This window comes from Buteo buteo, chromosome 2 (assembly GCF_964188355.1).
Source record: "Buteo buteo chromosome 2, bButBut1.hap1.1, whole genome shotgun sequence".
Lineage (NCBI taxonomy): Eukaryota > Metazoa > Chordata > Aves > Accipitriformes > Accipitridae > Buteo > Buteo buteo.
Window position 1 is genome coordinate 27,033,445 of NC_134172.1, and position 22,961 is coordinate 27,056,405.

The 22,961-nt window shown below is 40.6% G+C and overlaps 1 protein-coding gene across 1 annotated transcript in view; it reads right to left on the reverse strand.

Moving 5' to 3' along the window:
- Positions 1-288: 288 nt before the first annotated feature.
- CALCR (calcitonin receptor) overlaps positions 289-22,961 on the reverse strand; it is a 178,992-nt gene continuing 156,319 nt past the window's right edge. Inside the window, exons 8-13 of the mRNA XM_075049378.1 lie at positions 22,411-22,564; positions 17,217-17,277; positions 17,048-17,114; positions 14,252-14,470; positions 6,713-6,754; positions 289-672 (exon numbers count right to left, since the gene is read on the reverse strand). Coding sequence (XP_074905479.1) covers positions 451-672; positions 6,713-6,754; positions 14,252-14,470; positions 17,048-17,114; positions 17,217-17,277; positions 22,411-22,564 — 765 coding nt within the window. The 3' untranslated portion in view covers positions 289-450. The remainder of the gene's footprint in view (positions 673-6,712; positions 6,755-14,251; positions 14,471-17,047; positions 17,115-17,216; positions 17,278-22,410; positions 22,565-22,961) is intronic.

A 22,961-nucleotide genomic window follows, 5' to 3' on the forward strand; every position in this document is an offset into this window, starting at 1 on the left:
GGACTACAAGCTGGTTACATCTTGTGAAAGGTGATAGTTCAAAACCTAGTGTTAAAGAAAAGTACTGAAAGCAAAAAGTGCTGAAAGTTTCCAATTGCCACATACTGGTTCTTTCTTTCCTATTTGTTATGGGCTACCTGGCACTGTTACTACTGTCGGATGGTCAGTTCATATGGCCAGTATCAGAAGATGTGGAGATTACACAGCCTGGTGGGCAGGTCCACGTTCACTCCCTGTTGCAGCGCACAGGAAGAAATGCTGTTTCCAGGTCTGCGTCAGACTGCCTCTACGCCACTGCTGTCAGAGGCTGATGTGGTTTGAATATGATGTGTCCTTTCACCCGGTCTTGCCCTCTGACACAGTGGCTTGGATTTCCACACTCCCACCCTTCTCCCCACTTTGTTCAAAAGCAGAATGTGAAATGTTGTGTTTGCAATGGCTGGTGCTTAGCTAAGCAGATGTCTCTCCAGATTTTAATGCAACAAGTTCAGAGTCCTCCACGTATCTTCCATTTAACTGTTCATTGTTGGAATCATGATGGTACAGGTAAACGGGGACCTCTGTGATTGACGTTGCAGTGTAGGAGGTAGATCGCGTGGAACAGTGCTCTCGGCGTCTTTGGCCCCACTGGGTTTTGTACTGTGTCCATTGCCTCTTCAAAGCTCCTTGTACCTGTTAAAGAAACACATAGTTAGGGTGAAGCATAATCTAAACCCCTATAATTGTAGACATTTTAAAATATGCTGCAGGAAATAGAAGGAAATTAAAAGAAAGAAAGAGAAAAAAGAGAAGAGAAGAGATGAGAAGAGAAAAGAAGAGAGGAAAAGAAAAGAAAAGAAAAGAAAAGAAAAGAAAAGAAAAGAAAAGAAAAGAAAAGAAAAGAAAAGAAAAAGAAAAGAAAAGGAAAGGAAAAAAGAGGAAAAAGAAAAAGCTCCAGGTCTAATTCCATCAGGTTCAGTCTACCTCTCTCCTCCCCTCTGCTCCCAGCTCTGGAAGCAGAAGCAGTTGCTCAGCTCTTGGCCTTAACTCCATCCCTGCCTACCATATGGCAGCAATTGCTACTTGTGAAGAGTGGGTATAGATTAGCTGTTCCCATAAGAGATAAATGTGGAACAGATTACTGCACGGGAACACAGTAGGATGCTATGGTAGAAGAAGGAAGAGGAAGGAGGGATGGGATTAAAACCCTTCTAATGCTGCAGCTGGATCCTTGCCCCTAGAATGTCTAATGCATTGTGATCCCTGAAAAAACTTAACCTTGAGTAAAACTGGCCATGAATGGCAAAGTGTAAGTACATTTCAAGAACTTGCCAGGGCTAATTTTGTAGAGAGAAAGAGTTGGAGGATTAGTGCAGCTAAACAGAGATTTTGTTCTGGTAAATTAAGAGCAGGTTCTGCGCTGGCAAAAAATAACACTGGTCACAGCCCTCTGCATAGCAGAGAATTGCAAACTTAGGACATTCATGTTCTAAGAATAAAATATTTTATTCAACATTTACATTAAGAGTGACGTTATATGTGGTGCTAGGATATGACTTAAGCTATTGAGTGCTGCCAGGGAATAAAAAGCCCTTCTCCAGCTGCACATTCAGGCACGCTGGCACTCGCTATCTCCTTCCCAAAGGAAGCGTTGAGACATCAGCAGGGAGTGGGCAAACCCTGGCTCTGTTCCTTTAGATCAGCGATTCCAGCCAGCAAAATGTGAGAATAGGAGCAGTTTGCCATAATAATCTGCTGTAAATGACCACCCCTCCAGAGGAAGGCAGGTGCAGCTGAGGCACTGTGATGACAGGAGTATCCCAGTGTTTCTGTGCTCCTGCTGAGGTGGACGCTGTATGTCATTTTTTGCTCAGGAAGTAGTCTGAAATCACTCTCTATGCTCTGTGCAGAACAGTGTCTTTGATTCATGTAGATGAATCTGAATGACTTTGATATTTTCCAAGTCTCCACAATTCTAATCACTCTATTAATATGAATATAGTAAAATGTTATCTACTCAGCACCCACAGCTGCCTGCAAGAAAGCTGTTTCATGTCACGTAAGGACAAGGCTTCATAAGGAATTGCTATGAATCTGAGATGCTTACTAAGTGTACAGTGGGACTATGCAGCATGCCAAGAATGGATATTTCAATTGCTTTGGCTTTTTATTTTTAATCCAAGATGCAAGCCAAGGTATGAAGATTGATGCTATAAATCCTTACTCATGCAAGTAGTTGCACTGACTTTGGTATGACTACTTTCTTGAGTAAACAAAGATTTGCTGGACTAGTCCTTTAAAACTAACTGAAAACGATATCCATGCCCACTTTCCAATACTAGCTCTTTTTTGCTATTGTTTAGCTCAGAACAAAGTAGTTAAGAGTTCTCTTCATTTGGAGAGATGTATTGCTATTCACCTTCTCCTCACACATAAAGAAAAGAAAACAAATGGCTGAGTGTAGGTTAATTAGATATCAAGCATGGAAAAGGCATATGGTTACAATGGAACTCTAATTACTGGGGCTGTGAGCAAAGCTTATTATGCCAATATTGAGATTTAAGGTGAAATGGCTGCATGCAGGGATGTTTCAAATCACAAATTTTATCAGTGAGAAAGAATTGCTGTGTGAAAGAGTAATGTGGTTGTAGCACATGATACAGAAACATTACATGTGAGGTAAACCCTGTAAAGATTTTAGTCACTTTAAAATTGCCTTTTGATGTTATAGCATGAATATTATAGCTCAGTCACCCTAGAAGCTATAGGGAAGGACCGGAAGAAGAAATCGTCAGAAGTACTAAGTCAGTGACTTTCCCCAATATCACACTGGGGCAGCAGCTCCTGGAACCTGAGGCTGGACACAATGAGGATAACGCAAGCACAGCAGCTCTGCCCACCTGCAGCCATCTCTCCACCACCACCACCACCAGCATCATTAGCACCTCTAGCCGTTGCGCACCTCTGGCCTTCGCTTCTGCCCCTAAGTATTGAGTGTGTCTGCATTTCACAGCTGTTCATCCGTTGAGATTGATCTCGGCATCCTCAGTGAAGGTGGCAAGAACATGCTGTTACAGCCTTCCTGTTCCTCTCCTAGCCCCTTGCCCCTTGCATAGACCCCAAGGCTTTGATCTCTCTTGCATGGGGAGAAGAGCTGCTGTGAAGGTGATGAGCTCCTGCTGAGCTCTCAAACTGCTCTCAGTTGAACTGGAGTCTGATGGGCCACCAGAGCAACCACAGGTCTGGAGATGATAACATGGTTAACTGATGAGGGGAGAACAATGTCACTGAGTCTTATAAAGCCTGCCGTGAGGAGCTTCTAGTTTTCTTCTCAGAAGGGAGTGACACTTCAATTGTATCTATGGTTGGGGACAGAACAGGCACACCTCTTCCAGTTCAGCCCATGATTAGAAGTGCCATTACTCAGGTTTAAAAGGCTGCATGGAGCAGTGACGGCATGAGGTCAAAGCAGCTGTGTTTTTATTCTCCGCTGAACTGCTGGCCTGTATAAGAATCCAGCCACAAACGGATAATGGGCAGTACAAGCTGCTGCGCTTGAGTAAAACAACATGTTCATCTAGATTTCTGCCATGATTCCAAGGATCTCAGATGATCATAATTCAGTGCCAACTAAAACTGTTCATGCATGGATTTTAAATGTGTAAGCAGCATTACTGAAAATCACATGCACAGCCATAACATATTAACGAACAAAGAGGCTCCTGGGGACCGAGAGGGGCAGGATGATGCCTGCCATGCTTTCCACTGTGATAGCAGATGAAAGAAAGTACAGTCTAAAGAAATGAAGAGCCTGAGTTTATTTACTCTGCTCTTCAGGACTTTAAAGACTTTTCTGTTCTTTATTAGCCATTCATGCCTCTTTGGCACACAAGATACATGGCTGGTTTTTTTTTCAAAGAGACTTTCCATTTTGTTGGCCAGCCTTGCAGTCTAGAAGCAATCTCAGGCCTGGAAACATGGTCTGGTGAGCAGACTATTGCAGAGACCTTGTATCATCTGTACAACACTGTTGTTGTTGGACAGAGAAACTACAGTGTTGCTGGACACAGATTTTATACGAAAATGCACAAGAAGATCTGCCATTTTAAAAGTCCAAAACAAATCCATTGTTTATGTGTTCTTCCACATGAATGCAGGCATTGGTACAGCTTCTTATTACTATTTTTACATTTCTTTCTGTAGATGGGGTCATGGTACTAAGTCAAGTTGGTGTGGTAGTAGGCAATGAATGCAATATAAAACACTGTCAGGTGGTACTGAGTTTAGCATTGTTTGTCCTGGCTAAACTTCATGTATTTCAGCCTTGAAGTTAAATATTCCAGTAGGAAAAAGTAAATCTCAGAATATCCAGGCTCCTGTGGTACTAAAATTACTCTCCTTGCCCCACATTGAATTTTCTCATGAGAAATAATTTTGAGCTCTATGGCAGCAGATGTATACAGCAGCTTGGAAACAATCTCCTACCATGCCTGAAGACCAGACTGTGGCTTTGGTCTATGTCCTACTGCACACAGCAGGACTGGGGGAAGTTATCTCAGCTTAGTTCTCTTGGGCAGACAAACTCAGACCAGTGCTCCCTTTGGAAGGACCTGATACCTTCTTAGCATTAGTCTGTTGCTGCTCCTCTGTAGGTTTTATGCTTTATATATTTACACCTTGTGTAACTGCAGAAATAGATGGGACTTGGAGGAAAGGGGTCATAATCCTTTCATCCTCTCTTCTGGCAAAGCCCAGCCCAGCCCAGCTACTCTAGTACTTAAACTTGCTTGATGTTTATTGGAATGTGCTAATGCAAGTAGCACCAAACTGTCCTGAGTCTGCATTAGAGAGGTGTCATCTTTGACTCCCTGCCCACCTTAAAGGGAAATTCTAAAAAAAAAAAAGCTTCCCTTATTGTCTAGTAAACAAAATTTCCTATAAGAAAATAACAAGAGGGTTTCTCAGCATCCCTGCCATTGACCATGTTAGACAGTCTGCAAGACTGAAGCAGATACAACAATTCTAAAAATGAGTCTAATGGTGAAAAATACCCAAGCACCAACAAAATCACTCTCAACATGTTTGGGAAACCTGAATCCCCCCAGCTGTTTGTTCTTACTGCCTGACACTGCTGAACATTTCTGATCAGCCACTCCACCAAGGAGTCATTAATCCTACCTGCAGTCTGGACATACCCAAAGGTAGTTAAGCCATCCATGTGATTACTTATGGGAGCAATAGAGTACAAAACTGGAAGCCACATTTCAATATCAGATTCATTTTTATCTCCTTTTGGGCATCATCCTTTCCAGATGTGTCCCCTCAGTAATGGCTTGCTGACAATTCAAGTATCAAAAGTGGATATCCAGATAAGAGCCTTTCACAACGAAGAGGTCTTTTTACTGTGGGCTGCCAGACGTGTCAAAAAGACTTTCAGAGGTGAATAGAGGTTTGGTGACTATTGCTGTTATTCAGGATTTGGATCTAGACCATGCATCTTCAGTCCATGTAAGGAATGACTGGCTGCTATTGCCACTTCCTAACAGCAGCTCAGTCAATGCAGAAGACCACAAAGCACAGCGTGCCTCTGAGGTTGAACGTATGAATATCATGTATGAATATGGTGCATTTTCTTAATCCAAATATATTTATTCTGAATTCTAAATTAAATGGAACACAATACTTAATGAACAAAAGAGCTGTGTATTTATTTTAGACTCATTTTCATTCCTGGAATGTGGCTTTTAGTTTTCTGCCTTGCACACTATATGCTTGTTCATATGACAGGTAAACTCATTCATACCCTGCAATCTCATTTTGAATTAAATGATATATATGGTCTGTCATGATGTTGGCAAGCAGATGCTCCAGTTATATTCATTATGGTGTAACTTGAAAACTGTATTCCTGGAGGTGTAAAGGTGGGTATGCTTTTCTTACACTGTGGCATTGCCAAAAGCACTTTGGAATTAGAGCTATCTGATGAAACGTATCTGAGAAACAAACAGCCTTTAAGATACTTTATGATTTCAGTCCATTTTCTTGCTGCCTTTCCTCATTTGTAGCATTGCTACAACTTTTAATCTAGGCACAAATCTGTATGTTCTCATTAGAGGTGGAGAATTACAGAATAATCAACCTTTTACACTAAAGCTATAAAACATTAAGCATATTTGTTTTGCAAAATCTAATCTGAAAAAAAATGGAAGGTGATGTTCAGGAGAACGAAGAAGGAAGAAGGCAATGTTCGAGACCAGGATTCTGGGGTAACACATTGTTTGGAGGCAAGTGAGGACACACTGGAGCACTGCCTGTACATGGCTATACAGTCATTCCTATGGGGAGAGAATGTTTCAAAACCAGCCTGCTTCTTATGGAGCATTGTGGTCCCCCCCACTATTCTGGGGCAGGAAGGGAAGTAGAGCATTTTTCTCCTTTACTTAGACCTCTGTCTCAAAATTGCAGATGGTAAGGGGAGAGTTGCATGCCTGTATCTCATTTGGTGCCATCTGCTTTGTAATGGTAACACTCCTGATGAATCTGCTCAGAGATATTCAAGTCACGCTCTGCACAGAGCTTCCAAAAATGCACACTGCTGCTTGTATATAGAAAGTAAAAAGTGACTTTGTTTGGTTTCAAAGTCTGTAGCGCAACATACTTTATTTCTGCATTAATGAACAACACAGTGACTATTTTTCAAATTCTGTTCATTTGCTGTATTTCGCATGCTTACCTCACCATTGAAGAAGCAGAATATAGTTGCCACAAGTAACCCCTAAGAGAAAGGAAAAGAAAAGAGTTTAGAGATCAGAATATATAAATTTTTTTTTGGCATTGTTTGGAAATTTGAACTTGACAGATACAAGATAAAAACATTAGTTCACTTCCTCTGCATCACAGACATTTCACCTAACCTCCTCCTTTTTCACAGTTACGTTATTACACTGATTTTTGTCTTTTCAACATGTTTTGCCATCTCCTTCTATATTACTAGCATTTATAGATTATCTATTTTGGCTATGAAGTTATTTTTGTACAAGAGGCCCAGAGAAGGAACATTAAATGCTATGTAAGTAGATAGATAGATATTTTGCTTACAGTGGAGTACCACACTACCACTGACTTTGCCAAAGAGATGGCAGAGCAATTGTCCTACATGCTGCCACTTATTTGTCAGAGTGCAGTTAGCCAGTTAAAAGTGTCAGCCAAGGAGAATCCAGCTGCCCCAGGAAGGCTTTAAATTGAACTGTATGTCAGGATAAGTGAACTCGTATGTGGGGCATCACAATGGAAGGAGATTATGTGAAAAGAGGTATAAGTGGTCAAAAAAAGGAAAAAAAACCCCATAAGAGGTGAGTTAGAAGGTAAGGGGACAGAAGAAAAAAGAAGAGAGATTGCAGATCATAGCTTGGTCCTAAATGGCATAAAATTAATTTAATTATTGCCACAGTTGTTCAGATAATATTTCACTACTGCTACAAGACTAAAGAGGGTGAAGGCAGGAACATGAGGTGAGAAAGTGTGAAATTAATAAGAGAGAAAATTCTCACACACAGACCCTGCCATTCAGAATCACGTAGTTACACTGGTCCATGTCCTAACCACAATCACTCTTATTAAAATAACATTACATAGCATCACTGGGAGCCAAATGCCTTCATTTTAAATTATTTAAAGCAGTTGTTATAAACTAAACGTATGGCAGTTTGTGAAATTGAGGGGAAAACTGCAATACAATAGCTTGTGCTCCCAAGGGCTGCTTTGAAGAGCTTTACAGCTGTATCTTTTTTATAAACCCTCATTTAACAGATTACCAGTTAAATTGTAGCTAATGCTTTGTAAAATGTCTTGGACTCTCAAGTGTATATTTTGGACCAGAAATGTAGGATAAGCAATAACTGTGTTAACAAAATGCTTATACATTAGAAATACACAGGCTGGTTTGAAGAGGGGCTGACCACCTGAATTTTGGCAATTGTTTTACTCCAAGAAATTTTCTCTAATGCAGAATTTGTAATTTGACATGACTTCAAATATGAACACAGAAAAGCATGTGCAAGGAGGTAGACATAGTGACAAAAAGAAAGTTTCTTTTCATGTTTTGGATAAACAGTGAGTATTCTCAAAAAACTCAAATCCCAGTGTACAATATGCAATGCACAGTAGTTTGTTCATACATTCTGGTTTGAGAAACACCACAAAGTCAACCAAAACCTTATGCCTCTAAAGCAGGACTTTGACAGACCACAGATTCCTAAATCAAAAATTTATGCAAGGGGAGCAAATGTGTCACTTGCCGGTGGCCTATATTGATTTTCTCCTGCGCTGTGTGCACTACATTAATTTGCACAGTCTTGCAAAACATCTGCTGTTGAACTGCATTGCACATGGTTGCAGCAGGGGTCTTGCTATTTTGCTAAAGTGTGTTTTTATTAACAGCAGTCAGCCACGATGGCAAATGTGATGGATCTTGATCTCCTCTGGGAGTGGGGATGCTCGATGCACAGTCCACATGAGGCATGGCAGACACAAAAGACAGCAGGAGGAGAGAAAGAAGCAGAGAAATTTTTCTAAGTCTGTTCTTCCCCCTGTTTAGGGCGAATTTGGGAACTGCAGTTCACTGCAGGCAAAAATTGAACCTGAACTATTGAAGTGAAGCCATTTTCCATTTCTGTTCCTGTATGGTATTTTAATTCCTCTGTTATATCCTGCAATTGCTCTACTTTTCTTCTTTTGGAGAGTGTGGTTCCCTTAACTGGTGTTTTCTCCAGACAACTTCTGACAGAAAAGCTAAAGAGGAAGCTGTGGTGATGCCTTATAGCTCTTTCAGTTGCTCTTCTGGTCTGGAGTGAGCTGAGAGCAGATCTGGTTCCTTGTTATTTTGAGACCATGCATGTTGTACATCTTCTGGCTGAAGAAATTATTTTCTCTAGTTTGTCCCATATATGTCTCATTGCTCTTCTTCCACCAGCAATGGCCCACTGAGCTTTGCCAGCTCAGCTGTGTTTCTATTTCTATTTATTTCTATTTCTGTTTCTGTTTCTATTTCTGTTTCTGTTTCTCTTCCTATTTCTTTCTCTTTCTCTTTCTTCCATTTTATACATAAAATTTTGCCCATAGTTCAGAGGACTATTGTTATCTCCAGCTGTAAAGCTACACAGATATCTGCAGCAGACACTAGCTTTGTCTCTTGAGAGCCAGGAGGGCTTGGGATGATGATAAATCTACAGTGGATTTATTAAAACATGTGACAGACTGGATGTAGGTTAATTATTTCATGTAAGGCCCATAGGTTTTTTCTCATATCTCTTTGACATACATCTTCCATATTCTCTCCAACTGCTGCTGGTCTTTGCTCAGGGTGCGGTTCTTGTTGAGGATGAGATCTCTAGGTCGATTTTATCTCTCCGCCACTCTGTGGAGTTGTTAAACTGACCTGTGATATATCATCTGCTGCCAGCAGGATAACGTTGGCTGTTGTATTGAAGGCAGAGATAAAGAATACATTTCTTTTGAGATTAAGGCCTTTAATGGATTCTTCTGAAATTCTTTATTTCTGGAACCATGTGAAGACCAGATTAATGTGGCTTTCGGCCAAATCATGCCTTAGGGATTGGGCAGATTCAGCAGCTCTCAGACCTTCATGTACCTTACTGACACCATAGTGAATTTTTCCCTGTGTTTAAGTGCCTATAGTGGTCCAAGGACATTCTTTGCTTGACAGGTATTTAATTTGTATCTCACTCTCCTAGAAGACTTAAGTGTCTTGAAGAGAAGTTCCAGTAATTTGCTCAGGTTAAAAAGAAACAAACAAAAAATATCTATGCAGATACTGCAAATTTACATGGGTTTCTGATACCTCAGTTGCTTTTCTTCTAGCTTATGTCTCCATAAAACCAAGAAAGTATATATAGATATGCTTATTCCTGGTATTCCTGAGCATGTCCACGGCCTTAGTTTCTGCCCTAATTACACACAGTGTGTTGCCATTTAGGCTTTAGTGGGATGATATATTCATTATTGATGGTAGCCGATGATGGCACATGTAATTGTACAGATGGCCATAATATAAAAAAAATCAGTTTGTGATTCTCTGTGTGAGCTTTGGTCCATGTCCATTCAATTCTCACTCTGGATCTGAATGGACAGAAAAAAAAAAAAAAAAAAAAAAAAAAAAGCATGGCCAAGTTTCTTCATACAGGTACTTCCGATTCCCATCTCTCTCATTTCAGCAAAGATAAAAAGTTTTGAGAAAAACAATATCGTGTTCCTCATCATCTTCATTCACAGCACATTAATACAGTATCTCTGAGGTAAATGACTGTGTTCTCAAGCGTTCATTTATGTTAAGTTAAAAAAAAAAAAGCAAAGCAAAGAATGTGTCTGTGCAGTTTCTGCTGCTACTGAGGGGAGATTGTCATGAAAGGGCTGAAGATGGCAGCCTCCCTGCTGCAAAATGACAGAGACATCCCATCAGCCAAAGCTCACACTTTGCTTCTCCCACTCTCTGCTGGAGATTTCATTACTGTCATTTTGTACATGAATTTTTCATACAAAAATAGCTCTTTATAATATCCAGCTTTCAAAAAAACATTTTCCCCAACTATTATTGGCTCAGAATATTAGAAAGTCTTGAAATTACTAATAATGCAAATAAAAAAAGAACAGGAAATAAAAAACCCCACTTATGTTGTCAAAAGCAGTCCTATGACCTTAACTTTGCACAGAAGGAGAAAATGTTTCTGTCTGGTTTGGCATCATTAATAGAAAAAAACTTTTTATTTGCCAATAAAACCCAAGTCTCTTATGTTGAATAGTGTTTTAATTTCTCATTAGAGGCAGACTTGCACATTTAGGGCCACAGTCAGCAAGGTATTGCGAAGAAGAGTAACTTTAAGTGCTTATGTATTGCTGTTGATTGGGGGGTTATTTCTCCAGTGCACCGAGCAGACCTCCATGGCTAAGTCTTCTCTGGCATAGCAAGAGTGCCATGTTAGGTGCCGTGATAGCCTCTACAAACCCAGCTACAACGCGCTGGAGAGAGAATTTGGTGAGAAGGCACAGTTGGTGGAAGGAGCTCGCAAGCAGGAGTGCGTTAATCGCTGGGCTTGTTTGAGAGCATCTGGTGGGGGGGTCTATATGTGGGACTAACCGATGTATCATGGGGTTATTGCATTTTTCTACTCTTCCTTTTTTCTTGTGAGGCCTCTGCTGGATGAACGTCAGAGATCAGAAGCTGGGATAATGGTCTCTGGTGGGAGTTTTCAGGCTTTTAAGGGAGAGGTGTGTTTTCATGCCAGAAGTGTGCAAGGAGCCAGTGCATCCTGTACTGTGAAGCTTTACACTCTGAGGAAGTCTGCATCTTTCATGTGCTCTCAACATCATCTAACAGGCTTTTGGAAGTCAGGTCCTCTAGGGAAAATCTGCAACTCACTGGCTCTTCTGGAGTGCAAACGTTTGCTTTCTGGTGCCTACTTTAGGAGCTCTGTTTAATAAGCTAACTGCGTGTTCAGCAATGCACCTACAGCATCCCACTCTGTGCATAAGTTATTCCACTTAAGGGTTGAAATATCTTTCTTTTGCCTGGTGCAGTCTTCATTTCAGCACAGTCTGGAGACTGAAGGGCTGATATTGGTGATGGTGAGGGGTGATATTAGTCTCTATTTTTACAGTATCCATGGGATGCTGGCTGGCAAAGTACATGCATTCATATTTGCAGCACAAAAGGCAGTTGATACAAGGTAGGTAGATATACAGTGTTTGGGAATTGCTCATATAGTCATGTTTGAAAAAAACACTTCTGCTTAAAATGGTGAGCATTGATGATAGTATTGCAAAAAACCCAGGACAATTCGAAACCAGACTGGCTTCTGTTATTCAAAAGTAACTTCAGCAGAGGAAACCTAGCATGTAACATTTCGACATGTTGTTTATCAGCTGGGAAAACCATTCTCTGAAAAAAATACCATGACACAGTTTCTTGTGGGAACAAACCCTTTCTCATTCATCATTTTCAATCCTCTGATTTTTACAATAGACTGCAGTGCTTGTTTGCACCATTTCTGTGTACATGGACAATGTAACTAATACATCAAACCATCGTGCTCACTTAAAGCAGTGTGCTGTTCAAAATCTGTCTCTCTTTTGTTCTAGAAAAGCCATAAAAAATTAATCACTTAACCAGTGCAGAAATGGAGAATGTATTGTATTTTCCACCAGAAAAAAAATCATAATTGCACCCACAATGCCTGCTTGTATATGATTGACATGCCACAGGATGCAAAAAGTAATAGGCTGCTGCTAGTTTATGGAGAGGCAGGCTGCGCTGTGGTTTATGAGAGCGCAATAGCTAGCGGGGAAATATAGCCATTACACATGCTAATACAATATCTGCTAATTACATAATCAGTCTTAGAAGAAAATGAGCAGCAGAGGAGTGGTTATATAGCTGGCTATCTTAAATATGCATACAAGAAATGTTTGGGAAAGGATTAAGAAAGTTTATTTTAGAATACAATTAAAAATCCACTCTAAGTAGAAAAGGGAGCGTCACAGTCAGCTGCGGTTAGCCAAGACAACTGCACAGCCCTCCCAAAAAGCCAAATTTTACATGCTGGTGGGAAGCACATTGAGATTACATTGCAGAGGTGTCAAGAGCTCTCCTGTGAGGTCTGCCTTGCTGCCCTGGCTCAGGGATAGCCCTGGGTGGGCTGTCACCCCTCGGCATGCCCAGTGGCCTCTCTGGGCACAGCGGCAGTGGGGCAGGGGCAGCCCCCACCATGTGCCCACACCGGTGTCCTCAGCACTGTCCCCACTGCTGAAATGGAACAAAATGTATTGGCAGGGGGTGATCGGGGTCAACAAGCCACGGAGAGACACCCGTTCCCGATGACTGAGACGAGGGCAGAAGGAACCCATTGGAGATGAAACTTTGTCTCCTTGGATCCGTCCCTCACCTAATCCATTCCATTGGTACAACAGTTTCACGATACTTTGGTTTTGTTTCTGGTTCCATTTTAACATTGGTTTGGTGACTTTCTATTGCATAATGATCATAATTAAGATTGTTAATTAAGATTACTAACATTCTTTTTGTAATTCTCTGACAACCTCACAGGATTTGAAAGATGTTTTAAGAGTAAAATGGTAATTGTAACACTCTATCTTATCCTAACTTGGTAAAACTGTAAGCAACTTGTCACTAGAAAACTTATTTGGAGATACTCCTTTATAGCCCTTGAGACCAAAGAAGTGACAATACAAGTAACAATAGAATAAGCAGACTCACATTCCTTTTAAGCAGAACTGTAATATAAGATGGCATACACTGCAAAGATAGACTTATAACTTCAGTTATTCTATGCATGCAGTAGCATGCACACCCACAGTTTTGAAGGGATAAGGGTGATAAGCAGAAAATATAATCTAAGATGACAGGATGCATAGATTTTGGTAGCATTATTTATAATTTCATTTAAGGAAAAAACACCACTGATTTTTTTTTAACCTTTTTTCTTACTACAACATTAAAATAATTTCTGCATTTAGCTTCTGAATGAAAGGAAACAAGAAGCAGGTCACTGTATTCACTCATGTTGACCACTATTCACAAACACATTAGAAATCTGCCTTTCCTAGTCAATACAGGACTGGATATATTGTAGTCAGTAAACCAGATCACCAAGCATTTAAAGTCAGTTAGGTTTGTTCTGTTTTGTTTTTAAAAGAAAACAAACCAGACTTACTGAATGATGCTGTATTTCCAAAGCATTTATGAAATAAAATTGTCAGTCTTATATTTCAATTTAAACTGCTTAATAATGGAATATTAACTCCTAAATGAAGCTTCATTGTCTCAGTCATTTATTCTGTGTGTTGGCATTCCCTCTGTACAACAGTTTGCATACACAGCTAATTTTAATATTAACCTCACAGCACCAGTTTCAGTCAATTTAGGCACTTGAACAGAAATCATGTTGGAACATAAAAGCCCTCTGTGATCTCAGTTTTCTCTCCTTAGTTTAGAAATAGTGCCATCTGATCATTTTTGCTGCATTTTTCATTGTCTTCCCTATCTTCTGGTTGTTATTTATGTAGCTGTGCAACTCATGCAAAGGCAGATAATCCAATAATGTGAAAGCAGTTAGAAAAGAACTGCAAAACCACGGTCCTGCTCAGTTTCAGGGCAAGACAACTGGCAACAGCATCTTTGGCTAAATTAACTTAACAGCAAGCACCTCACCTAAGCTGAAGTTGCTACTATATAACATACCTGGTAATGCATTAATATATGCATGATGTAATCGTATATTTCTCCAGCAAGTCGGTTTTCTGGTCTCCAGGGAAAAATAACAAACTGAATTCCTAGTAAGGGCACCAGGATTAAAGTGGCTCTGACAGCTTTCATATACATGTTGGACTCAGCACGATGGGTATCTCTTAGCTTTGTCACCAAAACTCGGACAATGTTAAGCAAAAAGAAAAAATTGACCTGCAAAAGCAAAGCCATTATAGGTGAAAGCACTCAAATTAAACTGACATTCAAAATAAAAATACAGAGCACATAAATGGCAGTAAACTGTAGTTTTCTAGCTTCATCACAGCTCATAATGGGCAGCTGCTTGGGAGTCAGGCCTTAGAAAGTACCTTGAATGTCTTCAGAAAAGAGATGTTAAGCTGCTTTACATGCTTCCCTTAGGAAGCCTTAATGGATGTTTCAGGCAGGCAGGGAACAGTTCTAGGAAGCACTGGCTGTTTTGACACTGATGTGGGCAAATTCAGGATTTCCAGGGAACAATTAATCTCATTTTTATATCTAAAGTTTAAACGGGATGGACAAATTGTCCCCAAGGAGTAACCATGTCTCTATTCTGAGGCTGAAAGTCACCTAGGTATCTTGCGCCAGTCCGCACTGAAGATGCCTGCAGCCAGGTGAGACAAACCCCAGGGTGTCCCTGGGCATGTAGGACCTATGGGGGCACACAATTTCTCTGGGGATTGTGCTCCATCTTACATGGGCCACTACTTCAGGCTTGTGTATGAGCAGGGGGGCAAGGCTGCTCTTGAGAAGAACCTAGGCTGCCCCTTGCCTCCACCAGACTGCACGGACCCCGTGGTACACTACCCACAGGTAAAAGTTAACACTTGCTGGCTCAGGGCAGAAATGCCAGAGGCTTCAGAAAGTTTTGCCCCTGACCCTTATGGTCGGCGATGCCAAGTAGCTCAGCATCTCCTCTCCTCAGCCATTTCTAGAACTCTGATTCCAGCTGTGGGTGCTCAGCATACGGAAACCTGCTCTTGACCCTGGCTTCACAGAGAGCTCCTTGCGGGCTGTGCTGAGAGCCCGCGGAGGAGCAGGAAGGGCAAACCCAGGCTGATAATGAGCCCAGAGGGTACCCTGTGGACACCCTTGGTATCACAGACCTTCTCCCTCTCCAGTGTGCCCAGATCACTCTTTTCCACTCTGTTACAGTAATATGAGGCACCTACGTTTCGGAACATCAATAGACTTTTTTTCAGATGATTTTTTAAAAGAAGTACGTAAGTTGCAAAACTTACATAGATATTTTAATAACCTGAATTCCATAGATACATAAGAAATTTCAGTTGAATCTTTCAGAACAATAAAACATGAGTCAATAGGCTTTGGTAAAGCATTTCATCACTTCTTAACTAGTGAGAGACATTTCAACTGTTTTACATTTGTGCTCTACTGGAAAAAAGGAATAATAAATGACTTCTGAGGTCCCATTCAGCATTAAATCTAAACCTTTTTCTCCATCCTACTCTGACTTCACTCACTCTGCTTAACCTTCACTTTTAGAATTTCTGGAAGTAACTGTGAAAAGCAGAAAAAAGACTTTAGAAAGGTAAAAAACCTCAGCTCTTCTGAGCCAGCCTGTCACTATGGGATTTTTGCATCAAATCATGCAGGACGTTCTGTAGACATTGATATCATCACAAGAAAAATAAAACTAGAAATGGCATAAGCACAAACCAGAAACTATAATACCTTACTTTGAAAACAGTTAAAGATTGCTCATTTTACATAAAAACCAGTCCCTCCTTTTTTTCTTTGTGGCTAAGATGTACAGACCTGGAGCATGGCGATAAAAATAAAGGCTGAATGGCCTCTCCTAGAAGCTAGCTGGCATTACAACAGCAGAAGCAATTAAGATTGAACCAGTAAACCCACAATAGATGTGATTTTATGGGAACAGCAGACTATCTATATGGCAGGGAGGAATGGGCTTCTTCACATGGCTGATGTGCAAGTCTGCTTCTCAAGAAAGTGTAGAAAGATTTTCAGGTTTTTCAGCTACTAGGTGGAAAGTCGTTTCTTTATTCAAAGGTGTTCCCAGTATTCACTGCCCTGCTGTTTGATCTCTGAGGTAATTACTACAGGTACGTCCATGCAGAAGGTTGCAAGCAAGAGACAGCTCAAAAGCTGAAAGTCCATCTTGGGTGACACACTGAGGTGAGCTTGGGGCTTGGGTTGAATAAAACCCTTACTGCACCTCTCAGGAAGGTCAGGGTTACTGTGCCAAACAGCACCACTAGCATACAAGATGCTATATGTATACACATTGCCGAGCTGCACTTTGAATCTTGTCCTACTCAGACAGCCCAGTCCAGTCCCTTCCCTGGCCTAGTTTAGCTCCCTACCTTTGGACCACACCAGTTCAATGACAAGTAAGACTCATGCTGAGCGACCAGTCTGCACTCAGCTCACCCCAGCTAAAGCATAGCTAAATGCCTCATTGATGTCACATAAATGCAATACATTTGTCACAAATAAGTTACACTGGGAGAAAGTGACCCGCCCTGATTTTCAAAAGCAGTTAGTGATTCTGTTTGCCTCAATCTGATTCTTCAATGGGAGGTCCCTTTAGAGGACTTGTTTTTGAAAAACATTGAGAACCTGTCCTTGTAACACTGAGTAGAGAAAGCCTCTAGCTACTTCTGAGTTTTGACCAAAACACTTAAAGTACAGAAACTTCTGTTCTGTACAGGTTAGCAGCATATCTAAAATAATTATTAAACTGTTGATAGCAAATAATATTCTTACCAATAAAGCTGCCATTACAGGTCCATGAACAATATAGAGCAAGTGCGTGTCAACACTCATCCAGCAGCTGGAGGGGAAATACACCATTAAAATTTATTATTAACTGAAATAAAATGTGTTACACCGTTAAATAATGCTAAGTTCCTTCAAAAACAGACATGCTACTCACTTGTCATTGAAGTATCTGGCTCTTGCAACAGCATGAATAGATGCTGGCACTAAAGGGAACCCTGAAATGATTAAAGTTATAGATCAGTCTTGGTATTTTTTTAGCTTGAATTTCATATGTCACACACACTAGTACGTCTTGTCCACAAAACACATGCATGTGAAATCACAGCTTTCCGGAAAGAACGGCAATCCCATCGCACTCAGGGCCCTAGTATTACCTCAATGGTGAAATGCAGAAGGGAATAACATTCAAGGCAGGCCAAAAGGAGAAGCAAAGCCCATGGGCCATGCCTTCCTGCAGCATCACAAAGCTGCTGCCAGGCTCCCCTGCGCTGCTGTGGCTTGTGCAGGGACGGGTGTGAGCAGGCAGTGTGGGAACGGTGCAGGGAGCATTCGGTTCTCAGCAGAGTATTACCTCGGGAAACCAGGGACACTTGTTAAAACCATGTAAATCACTGTTGAGCAAGAGAGAGGCACACTAACTCGCATGCCAGATTATGGAGCAATAAACAACAGAGCAAGGAGTTGCTCTTTTGGAGCCTATGGCAAGAGAAAATGTTTGGAGCCAGGAGGGGTTTTGGGGGGATGGGAATTTGTGGTATCTTCTGCAGGTTCCCAGCCTCTGTGCAGCCAAGCCCATGCAGCTTTATCTCAGCAGGGAGTGAAGCTGTGGATACCATAAATCCACATCTCCTGATTTATCTGTGAAGCCTCAGGGGAGGCCACTGCTCTGACAGGGAGGTGATGGGAGCAAATTTGCACTGGGCCAAAGGCCTGAGAACATGCCATGCTTAACAAACTGGAAGCCTCAAATTCTTATTTCCAGCCTGACACTAAGAGTGACAATCTGGTCCACTCCTGTCATCTTCCTTCAGCTTGCTTGTATGTTGTGTCCCTCTCCAATAGGCTAGAAACCTGGAATCAGGGAGTCTGCACTATAATACTGACCCCAGTTTGTACAACCTTGCACATACAGACAGCTGGCCAGTGGGGAGATGATCTACTGCCTTGTCTGTCCTGTGCAGAGAGAGCTCTGGGGACACCTTTGGTGTTACTGCTGCCTGTTCCCTAAAAACCATGGACGATTCTTCTGAGCTTTGGATGTTCTATAATTATAAATAAAAATGTGTGAAAATGTCCTGCTGATACCATGATTAGTCACAGAAGGAAGAACGTGGCTCCTTGTTTCTTCAGGTGCTAGTGATTTCATAAACACTTTTAGAAGAGACAGAGAATTAGCCAAATTCTGGGGAAGTCTTACCTCTGAGCACAGGCCAGCCAATGCTGGAGTGAGAATAAGGTCAAAAAGTATGTAAATAGGACACTTTGATGTCTCTAAGTATCTTTAAGCAACAGCTACTTACTCTACTGCCAAATAAAGTTCTTACTGCAGTTTACCCTGGGAGGACAATGCAGCTATGGGAGAACAAACTAGATTGCCTTCTCCTTTATATATTATTAGAAAATGATTACTTGGCTTCTGGCTGCAGAATGCCTTTTTTGGGTGATGATGAATGGTAGAACAACAAAAAGCTCAGAACAGAAAGAAAGGAGCTTCCAACCTTAGGGTGGGCTTATGAGATTGACAGCTTGAGAAAGTTTTTTTCATTTGGAAATGGAGCAAGTCTGAGCCAGTTTTGTTGACAGACAGATTGAAGTGCAATCTTTAAGGGGCCTTTCTGTAATAGCAAAAAATTCTTCATCTGAAAGCTCTGGCTTGGAGCATCATGAGTAGAGCATGCCACATGATGCCAAGGGACCTTTTTTCTTCTGCTAAATGCATTAACCTAGAATATTTGGCTCAACAAACTCACAAGCAAATCTCAAGAATGTGACGGAAAGTTTTCATTAGTCAGTTACAGGGCAAGAAGCTCATGACTGCCTACTGCTCAGATTTCCAGCTGCAGGCTGGATGGGCTCTTCTAGGGCTAGATGTTACTCTTCTCTTGTAAAGAGCCAAAAGGCAGAGAGTTAATGAGAAGTGGAGCACCAAGGTCTGTTGGGTCTTGGTGGCACAACATGTATCACTCCAGGTGTCCCACCGACACGTGGTGAGCAGTGAGTAGCGCAGAAAATGTCTTACCCCAGCCATCCCAGGAAAAGGTATGACATATCCCCATAGGTCATTCCAGGTCCTTTATGGCACAAACTGGCAATTATGCTTAATTTCATTTCCAGTTGAATTTGGAAAGCACTCTGTTTCAGCACTGTGCAAATAAATGATTCCCTTTTCACTTTTATGTGGATGAAGCTGCCTGAAGCAGCCAGAGTGGACTGTAGCTGGATGCACACATTTGATACTGTTTTCTTGCCCTGCATAAGGGTGATTTCCTGACCCAGTGAAACAATAACAAATGAGAAATGACATCCCCAGCAGCACCTCCCAGAGAAGCTATCACCTGAAGGTATTAGCCTTGAAATATATCTGTCCATGTCTGATTCCATTCAATCATCTCAAACCTATTGCGGAAGTGCTCAGATATTTGCTCAGATTTTTATTTTTCTTATAAAGCTATTTTACAAATGTCATTAGTGATTTTTCCAAATAAAACAATCTAGATCTTCTTGCATAGGGATTAGTTATAACAATGAATAATGAGTAACTTCATCTTGTGTTGTACATTTACCTCTATCTTTAGAATTGTAATTCAGAGCACAATCTGCTTGGTTGCTCTGCATTGCCCTTTGGAGAAATGTATCTCTCTCCATTGATTAACACAGCTGGATGTTTAAAGTTAGACTGTGTGACTACTGCTTCTGGAATCAGTGGAATTACACTGATTTATGCAAACTTAAGGGGTGGCCAGGTAGTCCTAATTAGATCATTTTGTTATTAATGATTTTTACCTTAGTTAGGAGGTGCTAATGATTACTTTTTTTGTGGAAGTATTCGTCTAGTTTAATTTAAAAGGCTGCAGACTTCATAGTCATGAGTTATGTACATTTTTATTAAACTTTTCCTTCTCAAGATATCATCATCCTATTACCACAGCCACCACCCTGTTTATTTTTTGGGCAGTGCTACAGATACTAATGAGTATCTTATCAGATAACTTCACTGAATTACGCACCATGATGCTAGTGTCATTCTCAGCAGTATTACAGCTAGCTCATAAGCTTTCACTGCAGGCTAGCTGTCCCAGTTGCATTAAATTGCATGGCCTAAATTGAACGTCACCTGAAAAAAATATGCTTATGACCATTTTCCTCTTGCATAATTGGATATGGAATGACACTATTTTGGGAAGGCTTATGCTGCAAGACATGAAAATGGAAAAAGCTTTATCTGAAAGGAAATGTTTAAAATGACTCTTCATATAGGGCTGCCGTTTCAAAAGCAGAGCCCTATCAGACTTTGTATATTCATATATTCTGAACTATGAAAACTTTGTGATAGCGCAGTGGCTTGCTCCAAGAGGGCTCAGCTATTTGGATTGACAAAGTCCAGAAACCTTGACTCAATTTAGGGTTCTTCAGGAAGTTTGTCTTCATTTAAGAGCTGATGATGTTTCACATACTTTTAATTCTAAGAGCATGACAGGTCCCTCTCTTCTCAGAAAAGATGCCATTCTCATAAGAAAAAAGAGTGCATGATGGCATTTTCTTAAAAAAAAGAAAAAAAAGAAAAAAAAAGAGTTCTTAGAGTTCTTATGTTCCTGGAAACTGTTAGCTGGCACTACAATCCATATAAAATAGAAAATCGTGCTGATTTTCTAGGTATCTAATGTAGGTATCCAGAGAGCACTAAGTCTTATACCATAAGAGGAAAGTAAGTTAGCATGCTCTTAGATGGAAATCCAAACAGGGGAATAACAACTTTCCACTTTGCTGTTACTGCCTATGTAGGACCTGATACTGGATGCCTAACTACTGGTAGAAGTCAGAGTTTTAAACTTCTTCAGAACACTCAGAACTGGGACATTTTTCTCTGATCTAATTAATTCCTAATTTTTCTTTCTTTAAGCAGTAGGGCTATTTTTTATTTTCCTGCTGAAACTGAAATAATGTTGAACAAGTAGAGCACCTCCAAAGAGGATGGAAGATATAGAGTAAATTCTAGCAGCTTCAGACTGGGATTGCAAGAGCTGAATACAAGTGAACATCCCTAAGTGCAATGGGATGATGGAAAAAGGTCCATCATTTGCTGCTTAGCTGCACCGAGGTTTCAAGATATGGGGACTGGCTTGCCAGAAACTGGAATGAGGCCAGAGATTCATGTTTCCCAAACTGGAAAAAAGCTCCTGATAATGATTTTTTGTCAACACTGATGTGGACTGGATTTACAATAGTGATTTAAATGTGAAAGAGACTGCACTCCACTGTAATATAATGGTTGTATTTATATGCCCTTTTCTTGGACCAGACAGTCCAAAGGATAAACATCTGCTGTTGCTACTAATTAAAAGGAAGGGCTCCCTTAGTGAAAAAAGAAGAGATCTGCATATTTGGAGATGAAGGACCAGACCTAGTCAAGGTTCCTTGGGCGATATGCATGTGACTACTTACAGTTTGCATCCATAGTGCATGGGCTTGTAAATTCTGTCATAGAATATCATTAAGATTTGCTTATTGACACCTGTAGGTTTCTCTGAAATGCTTTAGAGATCACTGTTATTGGACAAAATCAGCCCTGACACCAGAGCCATTACCTACTCCTGTGTAGGTAGGTAAAACTGAATCTTCTCCTTTAAAACAACATCTGCAAAAATATATCTGATACTGGATTCACTTCCAGAGACATTCTGGTTCTTCTTTCTACATACTGTGTTTTTTCACTTTGGGAAACATAGACACTGATTTTTCCTCTTCTTCATTCCAGAAATAATATACTTTTACAAGTACTGTCACAGATCAATATTTTTGCATATAAAGTGACAAAAATAGACAACTTTTGTTCAGAAAAGAGATGCGTTTGGATAGAAATCTATTCCTTTCCCAAAGCTTTGCTTGACAAAACTTAAGCATTTCTTTCAGCAAATCCCAAGATGCAGCAAATAATGGATACTGATTCTTGCTGATTTTTGTAAGTCTCTAGGCCCATCTAAATAAATGCACTCAAATTTAGGACACAAGAACTCAATCTTAAGCTATGATCTAGAGGTATAAATAAAAAAATTCAGGTGTATAAATGGTAGAAGAATTCAAACATCTGAAAGAATTGATCATTTTGCTACAAATTAAAACATACATACCCCAGCCCAAGAGGTAATACCAGTGCAAACGCTGCTCTTCAGCAAACACTGCCACCACAATCAACGTGTGAAGATAAATGCCTTCGCAGAGCATCCAGAAGTAGTTGCAGCCCAACATGTACTGATGAAAGAATTGCAGCACTTTGCAGCTTACCTGTTAGACAAATGGGATAATGTCACACACTTGACCAGCATTTTACGTTTAAGCAGGTGAAGACAAATGTTACTGATAGGCTATAAGAAAGCAAAGTGGAACAAAATTCCCCAGCTCTTGCTGGGTTTGTTCAGCACCTATCAGTGACAGGGATTTTAAACTTTTATAAATGAGATGAATGGAACAAACAGCCCCCACAAAATAGAAAACATGTATGATAACAGCACTCCAAAAAGTACCATATAACAAAAAATCCCCTTAAAAAGTCAGCAATCTGATGTTTTTAAGAACTATAACAAGCAACATGTTCTAGATGTACAAGAAAGGCCATGAAGAAGACAGTAACTTAGAGCTCCAGTTTGGGTCATTTTTTTTTACTTTTGATCAAACTTTTCTA